This window comes from Lissotriton helveticus, chromosome 10, assembly GCF_964261635.1.
Source record: "Lissotriton helveticus chromosome 10, aLisHel1.1, whole genome shotgun sequence".
In the NCBI taxonomy this organism is placed as follows: Eukaryota; Metazoa; Chordata; class Amphibia; order Caudata; family Salamandridae; genus Lissotriton; species Lissotriton helveticus.
This window is the reverse complement of record NC_136071.1, coordinates 1,073,932,424-1,073,946,702: the sequence shown is the minus strand read 5'-3', so window position 1 is coordinate 1,073,946,702 and position 14,279 is coordinate 1,073,932,424. Positions and strand designations below refer to the sequence as shown.

At 44.2% G+C, this 14,279-nt stretch overlaps 1 protein-coding gene across 1 annotated transcript in view; it reads right to left on the bottom strand.

Annotated features, from left to right (window-relative positions):
* Positions 1–12,761, bottom strand: part of THSD7A (thrombospondin type 1 domain containing 7A) — a 1,031,465-nt gene extending 1,018,704 nt beyond the window's left edge. The window contains exon 1 of the mRNA XM_078663785.1: positions 12,274–12,761. Within this exon, the coding sequence (XP_078519911.1) occupies positions 12,274–12,430 (157 nt within the window). The 5' untranslated portion in view covers positions 12,431–12,761. The remainder of the gene's footprint in view (positions 1–12,273) is intronic.
* Positions 12,762–14,279: the final 1,518 nt, after the last annotated feature.

Below are 14,279 nucleotides of genomic sequence, written 5' to 3'. Positions count from 1 at the left end.
AAGACAGGAGTAATGTTGAAATAGACAGGAATTTTGGAATCTTGGCTTCGGTATGTACAAACTCACCCTTTCAAGATCTGGGAATACAACATGACTGAAATTGACTTGGGTAGCCCTGTGCAAGCAATAGGTAGGAACGGTCCTCTAAGGACTTAAGAAGGCACCAATCGAAAAAGGTTATTTTCCTGCAAATTATTAATATGTGCCAAACCTTAGGCACTGCTTTTAGAAATAAATAAACCTGAAATTAGAATGAAAACATATTCTCACCTAACTTGTTTTCTGGCTTGGTCTGACGTTTTACCTGCTAGAGCTAGAGAAGCCAGTTTCCTGATTTGTTCTGAAAAACACTGGGGTATGTTATCTATTGTAGGTGTAGTACCTGCCTTGTTGGACCAGTCCATATGACACAGCACTAAGGAGTTGGGCTTTGTAGTTGTACATAATGTTTCTGCAGCAAAAGCATTATTAAATCTTTAGATGAAGAGCTTAGATCTCAAAGCTCTATTTGTATCTGCTACAGGTGGAGCTTTACAACATCCCCTTTGAAATTGGCCAAGTGTTATGCTCAGTGGCGGCTCCTTTGCAATGGTGGAGGAGCGTTGCCCGACTGCTTTTAAGTAGTGCAAATAAAGGAAACATAAAATTATAATAACTTTGAGTTTCTGTGCTGCTATGCAGTTACACAGGACTGCACTGCTCTCAGAGCAGGGCAGGGGAGGAGTGGTTTGCCCACTCCTAAGTGCACATGACTGTTTGTCCGCCCTCTGGAACCAGCCAAATATTCATGCGCACTTTCCCTATTCTCCATGCAGGCTGCATTGCAGCTTGCATGGAGCACATGCCCAGGTGCCCATTCCTTGGCTGAGTGTAGAACCACGACGCTCAGACCAATTACAACACTGCATTGCAGCATTTTGATTGGTCAGGGGAGCCTGGGTACTTTTCAATCACGATGTTGCATGCAGTGTTGTGAATGGTATGGGGAGCCTGGCTGTGCTTCGTGTTCCCGGAGTCTGATGGAGGAGAGCAGGAGGAGAGATGCCGGACCCGGCGGCAAGGTAAGTGTTAATGTATTTATTTTTATTTAAATTGTGGCCCTCACCCCATGACCCTTCCGCGTCCACCCCGCCACCCACGAACCGTGCCAGCCACCACTGACTGGGATGTCAACTTGCTAATATGCTAAGCTGCATCATGTTAAATGATACATTTTAGACTGATCAAGACTCCAGATGATGGGATGTAGGGCCATAAATCCACAAAAGTTCAAATGCGTGATCACAACTGCATAAAAGCAATGTGTAATAAGCTCTGCAGTCAATCTAAAAAATATTGTTCACTGCTGGGATAAAATTCCCCTTCGAGACATTTCATCGAAGCAGGACTCGCCACTGAGGGTTTCTGAACCTTTGACGTGTGGCCTTGGAGTACTCCCCGGCTTATGCCTCTGACCAAGGACAGAAGAAGAGATTTGAGCAATGTGAAATACACAAATGAAAAGCCAAATGAACTAAGCCACAAAAAGCATTTGACAACTATGTGTGTTGAGTACTTCCGCTTTAGAAAATAATGTTCTCCTGGTATGAACCTTCTCCTGACATCAAATGGTCTTCATTGTGTGGCGACAAGATGTGGTCTATTGGCTAATGTTTCTGGCCTCTAAACATGGCCAATCAAGCTTGAAATGCAGCCTTGGCTCAACATCCTGTGAATCAGGGAAAATCACTTACTGTCCCTGTGCCTGAAGCAAAAATGTGCAGCATTCTTGGGTTCTTTTGTGAAGTGACCTAATTGTGGTATTCCATGCTCATGTCACGTTTGTGGTTCTTAGAACCTGTGAGGTCATGGTAGAATGTGGGGTGGTGTGTTAGCGGTTGCTGAAGGGAGCGGTTCGTTTTCTAAGCTGTTCCTGCTGTGGATGTCAAGCTGTTCTTCTACCTGAATAAAGCCTACTTGAAACCTAACTGCTCGTGGACCCATTTACTACACATTTCTTGGCGACGAGGATGGGAGCATCTGTTTTCAAGAATTACAAGGCTTACAATGATACGAAGAACAACGTTCACTTTCCTTTGTTTTTGATCATCGCTCTTCAACTGCAGTTGAATTCGAGCTTAAAGATTACTCCGATCCAGTTCAGCTGTTCGGGTATATTCACCGGATCGGTAATATTTGTTTAGTCATTTCGTACTTTAATTAGAATTATTCGTGAGCCGTTCAAACTTACCCCAGTGTTCTCTCCTCGCGCGCCTCTCACCTACGTGTCTCCGAGCTTCGCTGGAGAGCGTAAAGCATTGTGGAACATTACGAGGCATTGTGGGAGATCGCGAGGCATTCTGGGAATCACCTCTCACCTCGTATGATGCGGTGACGTCATTTACGTGCCTCCATCTTGGTTTTTTTGTCGTTTTTTCTTTTTCAGCGTCTGGAGCCTCTAATCATCATTTTCTCCTGGTACAACATCTGTCTTTCATCATAAGGTATTTCTGTTGCTTTGTTTCCACATAAAACTCGGAACACTCGATAGACTTCATTTTTTTTTTTCAGAATGTCTAATATTGCAGCTCCTCCTCATTTTTTGCAGTCTGCTGGTGATCCGAACATTGAGTGGGATTTATGGTTTCCAATGTTTATGGCCTATGTTGATGTTCTTGAAAAGGATGGTTGTTCTGCCAAGCGCAAACTAGCCCTTTTGAGACATTGTTTAGGGGGCGCTGGTATCAAAGAATTTGACAATCTCCCTCCTATTGATGAAGCTGGCGATATTGATATTTTTGAGAAAGCTACCAGACAGATGAAAATTCGTTTTGGTAGGAAGATCAACACAGTTATGGAGAGGTTCAAGTTTTATTCTCGTGTTCAGAAGCAGGATGAATCCATTGAGGATTATGTTTCCGCTTTACGTTCCTTGGCTTGTTATTGTGCTTTTGAAACGATTTCTTATGAACAGGTTCTCAGAGACCAGATCATGATGCGTACTAAGAGCAAGAAAATCCAAGAGAGACTTTGGTTAGGCACTGAATCTTCTCTTAGTGCAGTAATTAATATTGCCAAGGGAATTGAGCAGTCTGAATTATTTGTGTCTGAGATCCGAGGTACTACATCTACACCTAAACCACAGGTTACTGAACCGGAAGTTTCTCTAGTTAAAAGCCAAGTGTCTTCTAGTTCTAAAGGTGTTTTCAAGAAAGATGTTGATAAGAAGTTCGTAGATAACAAGAACTTTTCTGATAACAAATTTTTTCCCCAAAAAAATATTGCATGTTATAGGTGTGGAAGTCCTAACCATCTCGGCAATTACAGAGGATGTCCTGCTTGGGATAGAATATGCGTAAAATGCAAGAGAAAGGGACATTTTGGTAATGTTTGTCGTTCTCTCCAAAAAGTTAACTACATTTCTCAAGAAGAAGAAGAAGTTCTCAATAGTTTTAATTGCATACTTTCTGTTGATGAAGTTGAACGTAAACAATTTCCCTCTTGGCCCATTTTAATTGACAACATTTCTATTGAATTAATGATAGATTCCTGTTCTTGGTATACTATCATTGGTTTGAAGTTGTTAAATGATTTGTGGAAAGACAGGGAATTGTTAACATCTGATATCCAACCCGGAGGTTACACTGGAAAAAAAATAAGCCTCGAGGGTTTCTTTTGGGCTACTATCCAAGTCAAAGATAGGGTCACCAAAGGGAAGGTGTATGTGGCTACTAAGGGTGTAGCTATCCTGGGGTGGCCACATCATCACGATTTAGGAATCAAACTTAATCCTAATTCCAATCCCCCTGTCTGTTTTACGGATTTGAATGTACATTCTTTGTCTGAAACCAATACTTGTAAGTTTCCTGAGGATTCCGTTTTTGTAAACAATCTTAAGTTGAATTTTCCTGAAGTGTTTAAAGATACTCTTGGAAAATTCTCTAATTTTAAACACAAAATAATCCTTAATGATGATGCTGTCTCGGTTAGACATAAGGTTAGGAATGTTCCGTTAGCCTACAGAAGCAAACTTAAAGACATTTTGGATGACCTTATTTTAAAAAGAATTATTGAGCCTGTTGAATCTTCCCCATGGGTTTCCCCTGTCGTTTTGTCACTTAAGAGTTCAGGGGATCTCCGCTTATGTGTTGATCTTCGCAGTTTGAATCAAGAAATCTGGGTTGACAAACATCCTCTACCCAATATTCACGAATTAATTTCTTCTCTTTCTGGTGCCACTGTGTTTTCCACAATTGATTTGGCCAGTGCATACCACCAGGTGGAATTGCACGAAGATTCTAAAAAATTGACTGCATTCGTTACCCCGGAAGGTATGTTTCAATATTTGAGGATGCCTTTCGGGTTGGCTAGTGCCGCCTCTGTTTTCCAACGTTTGATGAAAGAGTTATTAAAGAATTGTAAAGGGGCAATAGCATTTCAAGATGATATATTAATCTTTGGCAAAGATTTTCAAGAACATGATTGTAATTTACATTCAGTTTTAAGCAATGTCCAAGAAAAAGGTCTCACTTTGAAGTTTTCCAAATGTAAATTTAGACAGTCTAATGTTGAGTATTTGGGCCATGAAATTTCTAGTGATGGCATCAAGCCCAAAATCAACCATGTCAAGAGTATTACCTCAGCTCCTGTTCCCACCTCCAAGGAACAGCTATTATCCTTTCTTGGTCTCACTGAATTTTATGGAACATTCGTACAGAATTATTCAACAATTGTTTATCCTTTACGATCTTTACTTAAAAAACAGGCAAAATTTCTATGGAGTAACGACCAACAAGTTTCTTTTGACACTCTCAAAAGCAAAATTGTTGAGGCCCCTTTCCTAAAACCATTTTCTGTTGCCAAAGAATACATTGTGTGTGTGGACGCTAGCAATGTTGGCCTTGGTGCAGTTTTGATGCAAAAATATAAATTTGGAGAGTATGTTGTCTCTTATGCTTCTAGAACTCTGCGTGCGCTGAGTTTAATTACTCTACAATAGAGAAGGAGTTACTTGCCTGTACTTGGGCGGTCCAGCATTTCCGCCAATTTCTTTGGGGTACAACATTTTCTTTGAGGACAGATCATAAACCTCTTGTCAGTATGTTATCAGCAGGTGGGGGTAGGATTCTTACTGCTCGCTTGGCGAGACTCGCTGCCAAGTTGCAAGAGTATCGTTGTGAGATTGTTTATGTTCCTGGACGTCTCAATGTTCATGCAGATTTCATGTCACGATTTCCTGTTCGTGATAGTTCTAATATTGTGCAGTCCGAGGAATGTGATGTTGCTTTTTCTCTGTGTGACGTTACCTTATTTCTGGTAACGATCATTCCAACTTGATTTCTGAAGCCTTATGGGCACAAGCGATGCAACTGGATGACGTCCTGATGAAGGTGAGAGCCTTTCTAAGAGATGGTTGGCCTGAAGAGAGGAAATTGAGTGGTGATTTGGCTTCTTTCTTTAAAGTTAGGGATGAATTGATGGAAAATCTTGGCATGGTTTTTAGATCTGATAAAATTGTTCCTCCCAGAGATATCAGAGAGTCTATTTGCAATCTTGCTCATGAAGGGCATATGTGGATGTCCACAACGAAGAGAAGGATTAGGGAATTTTACTGGTGGCCCAGTATGGATGCCATGATTGACAGGTGGGTTAGGAATTGCACCCCTTGTTCTTTGAGTGATAAGACTGTTAAACCCATTTCTGCTGGTGGCATTACCCCCATTGAGTTTGTCCAGGGTCCTTGGCGTAAGTTAGGTGTTGACATTATTGGTGCTTTTAATTATCAGTCTGGTAAAGATATGTTTGCTATTGTTTTGGTCGACTACTTTTCTAAGTGGCCTGAATTGAAAATTGTTGAGAAGGTCAATTCTGATGTCATTATCGAATTTTTGAATTAAGTTTTCTGCAGAGAAGGTTTGCCTGAAGAAATTATCTCCGATAATGGTCCTCAGTTTGTCAGTGTTGTCTTTCAATCTTTTCTTTCCAGCTGTGGTATTACTCATAAGAGAGTTTCAAATTATTTTCCTCAAGCAAACGGTCAAGTTGAACGTTTTAACAGGGTCATTAAGGAGTCTTGTCAGTTAGCTTTATGTAGTGGTTTGAAGTGGAGAGAGGCTTTGCAAGCTACCCTTTTCACTTATTGTATGTCCGCTAATTCTGTAACTGGGTTATCTCCTTTCGAGATGTTGCGTTGTAGGAAACCTGGCTCCAAACTCATGCCTTGGTGGTTGAGGGCCAAGGATGGTGATTATTTGGAATTGGATCTTAAAGGTGTTAGGGATCGTGTTAGCAAATACCAAGCAAAAATTTCTCAAAGTTTTCCCCAGAAAACCAACTCTCCTCAGTTACGTGTTGGCGACTTTGTGAGCGTGAAATTTGGTGGTCTTGTTCGCAAAGGTGTTTCTAGATGGTCTAGTCCTGTTGTTGTGACTGAGGTTTTTAGCAAAGCCGTGAGAGCTGAGCGTGGTAAGATTTGGAATTTTCGACGCATTTCCTTATGCAAACCTAATTTTTCTCAGTCTACGCTTCAACATTCCAATCTGGAGTTCTCTGAGCACCCACATGTTGTTAATGATGATTCTTGCTTTTCTGGTACTCATGAAGTTTTTGATCATCTTTCTCCTCAGAATGTAGGATCTTGTCATGATAATGTAACCAATGTTAGCATTTTTGACAATACTGTTTTTGAGAATGTTTCCAATTACAATTTTTCTAGTTCTCCTCTTCATGACATTCCTTCTACTGCTGTTTCCACTGATTGTTTTCATGATTCAAGTGTTTCACGTAAGAGTTCTCGTGTGAAACTTGCTCCTCGGAAATTCAGGGATTTTGTTCGTTATTAGTGTTTTTTTTATTTTCTTTTCTCTTCTTTCTTTTTGTTTTTTTTTGTTTAAGGGGGGGAGGTGTGTGGTATTCCATGCTCATGTCACATTTGTGGTTCTTAGAACCTGTGAGGTCATGGTAGAATGTGGGGTGGGGTGTTAGCGGTTGCTGAAGGGAGCGGTTCGTTTTCTAAGCTGTTCCTGCTGTGGATGTCAAGCTGTTCTTCTACCTGAATAAAGCCTACTTGAAACCTAACTGCTCGTGGACCCATTTACTACACTAATGCCTTTCGGCTATGTCATGCTACAAAACTGCAAAAGCAAACTTGTAATCTTATTCTGAGTCTAGCTGAACTTGTGGTGCGCTGACACAAGTGTCTTCCATCAGAAGACTATAACTAGTCTACAAGAAAACTTCTAGACATCAAGGAAACATGTCCGCCAGAACCAATGCCAACACCAGAGCTGCATAATCCACTTGCTTTACTTTAGCATAACTAATTCAGAGTTTGCTACTATTGTTGTTTAAACATTATTTGGACAAACAATGTTTATTCTAATACATTCACTGCTGTTTGAGTTCTTAACATTAACACTGGCACCCCAAGTACAGCTCTGAGGAGATTTTCTGATAACGTATTATAGGTGTTCACTTAAAGCACCAAATAAAGTATTCGGTCAATTATCTACACCTACCTACCCAGGTGAGTACTAGCAGTCCTGCGATCTGTTGACTTGCCTGATTGTAGTCCTTAAGTTATTATCACCTCCAACTATTTTTGTGATTAATATTACAACATTAGTCATTTCAAGAGTTGCTTGAATAAAAAGATGCTATTAACTTTTAGTCGGTTTCTGATGCTTCCTCGTTGATATTGTTCAATATATATTCATGAACCTTTTAGATGAATGTATCATTTTCCTCCCACTGTAATAAAGCATTCTTTCTGTCTAATGATTTGTATGCCACAAATGGAATTATAACGGCCATTTATCAGTATATTACAAAACAGTAATCATGCGCACGCATTTTAAATGATGTATATTTCTAATACATTTGTTTCAAATGTAATTTGTTACTCTTTAGAAATGTCAATAAATAACGATTTTACAACAACCGCAAGTCACCTTCAAAACCAGCTGCATCGCTTACAGGGCCTTAAAATTGGAACCTTAACATGCCTGGAAGAGAAAGTAGCCACATCTTCAGACTGAAGATAAAGAAAGGCAGGCCTTCTCCATCCACATATCCAGGATCCAGAACAACATCCCTATCAGCATCACACTGCTTTATACCTTTCTGCTATTCCAAGAGGAGTTTGAACAGACATCTCTTCACAAAGCTCTACCTGCCCAAACCCAAAGTGAACCTATGTTATCCTAGAAAACACAACAATACGATGGACGGAGTGCTGAAACTTTTTAACCACTCACCCCCAGTCAACAGATCTGAGTTTAATCCATTGTTCTTTTGCTCACTTCTGCCACTCCAGTTTGGACCCCACCATATGCCATTATGCAGTAAAAATGCAATCCTTTTTACAACAGTTCGTGGATGTTTTAAGGCCCATGCAGTGAAATATCTCCACAATGATCCACATGCATGAAACAGCGGGCATGGGGCATGTTGTCTCCCCTCTTTGTGAACTGAGGGCCTCATTTACAAGAATCTGACACATCAGCATCAATGCATCAGTTTCCTTGCACCCGTGACAAATGCCTTTGTGACACCATGGATGCACGGTGTTTACAATACAGGGCTCCTTGGCGCAAGGATTAACAGATGAGTCAAAAATTCTGACGCATTTCTTGGCACAAAAATTACGCATTGCTGGAGTTGATTGTACAATTGACGCAACTTCAGCAACGCGTCAGAACACATAGGCGATTATCATTGTAAAAGCCCTCTGTCATTCCTTACGCCTTATCTGAGCACGCGTAGGGATTTTGACGCAGTCAAGTCATAGAATGACAGGGAAATGTTATAAATTTCACTTCGCCACTTCTATATGGCTTTTTGCATTGGAACACCTATCCTGCATACATTATACCTAACCCTGGTATATATGTGACACAGGGCTCTACAAACGGACACATTGGGGCAAATGTGTCAGCTTGTAGCTATGGAGCAGTGTGGCGCAGTGATTGCTCAGCCGCTGCACCAAAAAAAAGTAACGCAGCGGTGGAGCAAGGGACTTGTAAATAAGCCCCCGAGTCCTTAATGTGTGGAAACTCCGATGTTGGTTGTAGGTGAACAATACTGCAAGTGCAGCCAGATTCATTACTTAAAGTCCGCAAAACATCATAACAGAAAAAAAATCACCAATCATGTTACAAAAAAACCTGCAACTTCTGAAGCCATTTGGGCACTTCAAGCACATCTATGACTCAAGGGAGTCTCGGGTCTGATGTGTGCGGGTGCACTGCAGAGACGTGAGCGCGCTTCAGACACTGAAAGTTTCCTTCTGCTCAATGCTTCCTTTTCGAAGACAAAGACATATTTTGAATTTCAAAGCTCTTGCTCACAAGAAGTAGAGGAACCTCCACTTCTGCAGACACTCTCACAATCAGAGCCTGTCACTTAAGGACATTGAGTAGCGCCACATGAAATCAAAAACATCTGCATGGCCATTCATGCTTGAATATATAGCGTTTGATCATAAAAATAAGTCAACAGGCCTCAAGGCGCTCTAAATTTCTTCTGATAACTTTAATGGGACAAACTCGAAATCACGGCCTATGATCCTGCAATATATGCATTTAAAACATAGACTGCTTTAGATGACAGTGACATAATAGAGCCTTTGTGACGTCGAAAGCCTGTGCATTGTTCCGTTCAATCACAGTAATTTCCTCGGTCCATTATAGAGTAATAAAGCCTCACGTGTTCCGGTTTTTAGGCTTAACTAGGTCGACATCACACCCCTCACGACGACATGTGCCTTGAAGACAAATTAATGAATGTTGTGGTGAAAAAAAACAAAGGACCAGGGCTCCCCACCACAGGACCCGGTGTGTCACAAGAGCCCGGCACTGCGTGATACAGCTGCCGAGGCCTGCCGAGTGCAGTATTAGTGCACAGAGGGGGTGTTCTTCCGGTCGTCTTGTGCATCTGTGCTAGTAGCTCCCAAGCGTGCAGAGAGCGTGCCAAAGGCCACCTATAAAACAGACTCCTTGACGTACATGTGTCCTCTAGCCCATCCCCCGCCCACCGGAAATGTCAGCTCTGATCTGCTAAACAATGGCTCGTGGCGCTGCAGAGCATCCTACGGGCCAACGGAGTGGACGTATGTTTGTGGTTCAACTGCTCTGTCTGATGCCAACCACAGTCCCTCCCTCCCCCACCGCTCCCAACCCCTCGACCCACCCCCACGCACACTCCGGCGAACAGTGGGCGTTGTGACTGGACCATATACTTTATTTTTCGTACACTAAAACAGCTTAATCAATGACTTGTTTCGTGAGAAGATCTTATATTACAGCAAGTAAGCAAGGGAACACTTTGAGTGCAGCACTGCAGCACATCTTAAAAGACAGAAGCATGCACGTTGTGTGTGTGGATAGATAGATAGACACAGGCAGGCAGGCAGGCAGACAGGCAGGCAGGCAGACAGACAGACAGACCGGACAGACGGACGGACGGACGGACGGACGGATAGATGGATGGATGAATTGATGGATGTATATATATATATATTGGGGGATGGTACATATATTGGGGGATGGTTGGGAGAACAGTTAGGGAGATGCTCCGGTGCCATGGCGCACGCTTTAAATGACGTAGACTTATGTAGACTTGAGTAACTTCTCCAAGGGACACCAGGTTTGCGCTACGATGCCACGCCCCCAGCGCTCTCCGAGCCTAATGCCCTTATGGGAACAGATGCCTTTTCCACACATTCACTTTCCCTCGTATTACGCAGGGGTTTTGTCTCTGGTGTACATAAACGCCCCCTTAATCTGCTCTCTGAGCTGGGGATAGCAGCAGCGGCCTCTTAAAAATATCAGGATTTCAGAGTAATTGTACATTGATCTCTCCTGGTGGCAGAAGGCCAGGAGCTCTGGGGCCCGGACTGACCCACTCTTCCCTGACATGTTTTATTCCGCCTCCGATAGATGAACATCTCTTTTATGGATGAGGCTGCGCTGCCGCTTCTGAAATGCCACCGTTTCCCCCAAGACTGACTCCAAAATGTCAGTGCGGGTTTATCAAAAGCCATTTTTGAATTGACAGCCCGAGTGAGCGCGCACTGCCTTCTTTTGAAGCCACATATGGACGTTTCGCCGCCTGCCAGGTGTACAAAAGAGACAATAAAGTCTCCTAGGAATGACCTTGCGCGAAGCTGCAAGCACACTCAGGCTCGTGGAGAGCGTGCGGGAGGGAGGGACCGCATCTGTTCACGCGCAGCCTCCGCCGGGTAGCGCTTTCACGGCGCACATTCTGAATATGCATGAGGCCGGGCGGGTTCCATACCAGGGACGAGTGGACACTCGCAACATCTGCCTGGCTGGCAGCCCTCGGCGACTGGTGCTGAAAGCTGCCCTGTCTGAGGCATCTGACATCCGCGGCGACAGACTGTGGCGAGATCACAGACCGGTGCGAGCAGCAATGCGGTGCGCAGGGGCGAAGCCACCAGTGGTGCAGCAGGTGCAGTGGCGCCCAAGCTCGGGGCCCATTCAAAGAGCTAACCAACAGTCCGAGGGCCGTTTTATTGCTTGCACTGGGGGCTCTTGGGACCCTTGCTACATCACTGGTGCAGTGACATTACTCATAATGACGAAGGGGCCGTTTATGCCACTTTCACGTTATTAGTGCACTGCGTTTTCTGCCTACTGACCTCCGCACACGCGTGCCTTGAATGAACCAGGGTAGAGGCGGACTGGTGTAAAACTCACATTCATACATGTGATAAGAAAAGTTCCCTCGGACTAAATTATTTAATTCAAATAGTTTTTATAGGACACTGCGCTCCCTGTGCCCTGGACTGAGCACGGTTGGGCACTGTGGGTGTCGCATTGGCATCGCTCTGGCTCGTCTGCACGCCCCTTCTTAACGTGGTAGTGCCCACCAACATAAAGCAGGCACTAGATAACACCATTGTTTGGAGGCCAGTGCCACAGTCTGCCCGAACACACATGCACCTGTGCACACACTCGTGCACAGTGTGTGCACTACTGCAGGGTCTGTGCTTGAAACAAGGTACCCTGCCCTGTCACTGGCTGCTTGCCAGCTTAAAAAATAATCCCCCACCCCCACCTTCGCCGCCAGAAACACCACATGCCTCGTTGCTTGATCATATGAGACACACGTCTGGTTGGTATGTGCAGTTCCATTGAACATGCCAAACTATGCTCTGATAATGCAACCCTGAACATTCGAGGATACATTAGAATCCGCAGCTCAGCCCAGTCCGGGCGGTGTGCGCAGAGATGGAACGTGCCATAAATTACTTATAAACTTGTGTTTACTTACCAGTCTTCCACACATACATCACAGCCCTGCTGTCCGGCTCACTCTGCGCCTTGACTCCCCAGATTCCAAACAACAAAACCATGAGCACTCCGGTGCACGGGGCAAGGATGCCAAACCCCCGCGAGCGACGGGATAAAGCGGTGCCTTTCTCGGCCATCCCCAGACCTTCCGCGGGCAGCTCCCGGGCCCGCCAGCAACGCGACAGAAAACAAAAATACACCTCAGTCAAGCAATCCGTCCTCCTCTGGGCGTCTTCTGAAGGGGCAGAGAGGCGAAGCGCTTTTCCTGCTATTGTGCATAACAGCCAGGGAGGAGGCTCTGTCTAACGCCGAGGAACAATAGACCCCTTTCCTGCTGTTCCTGCCTCTGCTGCTGCGGTTCGCCCTGGTCCTCGCTGCTGGCCCGGCTCCTCTCCCTTCATCCAGCGCAGGATGGCAGCCTCCTATCAGCTCAGCGAGACAGCTGTCCGCAGGGGGCTCCAGCTGACTGAGCAGGTTAGCCTGCTCCGGGAGGGAGCTGCGGTAATCTACACCAGATGGAGAGACAGGGAGAGGGAGAGAGAGAGAGACAGGAGCGAGGACAGGGACAGCCTTTACTAAATTATGCAAACCCAGGGCAGTCGGGATGTGTAATTTCATCATTACAGCAATATTACCTCAAAGGCACACTGATTACACGCCTAAAGGAAATATCAGCAGAGACGTGCTTCCAAAAAGAAATAAGCCAATACATACATAAACGTGCACATTATACATTTGCTAATACAAGACAAACAGGCGTTAAAACCCCCACATTAATATTAATAGACTTAATTAAGTGCCAGGGTGCATGCACGTGCTGGATTTTAGTTTTTTAACAGACATTCTATCTTAAAGAATCAACATATTCGGAGAAACTTCTTCCGTTCCAAATGAGGATGTTGCAAACCTCATGCCTAATAAAAAAATGTTTTTCTGCAATGTACACAAATAATCCTATAGCCAGACACTGTATACAAGAGAGAATGAACAAAGGTGAAACGAGCCACAAAATGACAAGCTGCAGGGGGGCTTTGAGCCTCTGCTGGTAATTCGCTAGCCTCAAACACAGAGCATGTGAAGAAAAAAATAATTCAGCAGCAAAAAGCGTGCCATTGGTCTGGAGAGCTGGTAGTTGTTCTGCCTGGTGCTTCGAAATAGGAGGTATGGGCTTTTAATATAAAAGACAGCCAAACAAGAAACCCAGTCAACACAAAAATACCTCATTATGAAAGAAGTTGGAGCGTTTGACAGAAACAGCAAGGTTTCACTGAATAGGATAGCAGGAAATCGGAAAAGACGTTTTGAAAATAAAACAGGAAGACGACTGTGGAGGTACGAACAGTAGTGCATATTTTGTGTGTGTGTGTGTGGTCCACAATTTCCACAATACGGGTCTCGTGGCCTACTTAAGAGAGACAGAACATCTCAAACAAATAAACAAAAGAAGGTAAGCGTCCAGTCTGTGAGGTCATCAGGTGCGTGGCTGGAATGGGGGCAGTTGTCGCCGTTCACAAGAGGCATTGTCATCACAAATGGACGCGTTGGAGTGATGAAGCATTGGTGTTGAAAACAGAAGCCGGCCGCGTGTGTCCCCTGAGATGCCGGTCGCGTGGTGGAACCTTCCTCGCGCCCTGGCCTCTCCCACACGCCTAGTTCGATTAAAGGCGGTCTTGATCGAATTATCGCCCAGACCCCGACTGTTGGTTGGAAAAATTCTGACTTCAGAGGAAATTAGCAGGTTGGAGGTTGCAAATGCATCTTTGTTTACTTTGCACTCCGTGACGCGGCCTCTAAGAGGGAATTAAAGGCTCACGCAGCCCAGCACCGTCAGGCTGTGATTAAGAGAGATCAGCAAGTGTGGATTACCGCTCCTCGGCTATTGAAAAAAACAGGCAACGATCAGGGGATTATGAGTTGATAAGGGACACGCAGGATACCACCAGCCTGACAAATGTATAGCGTCCTCCAGTAGTACGTGGCACTGGC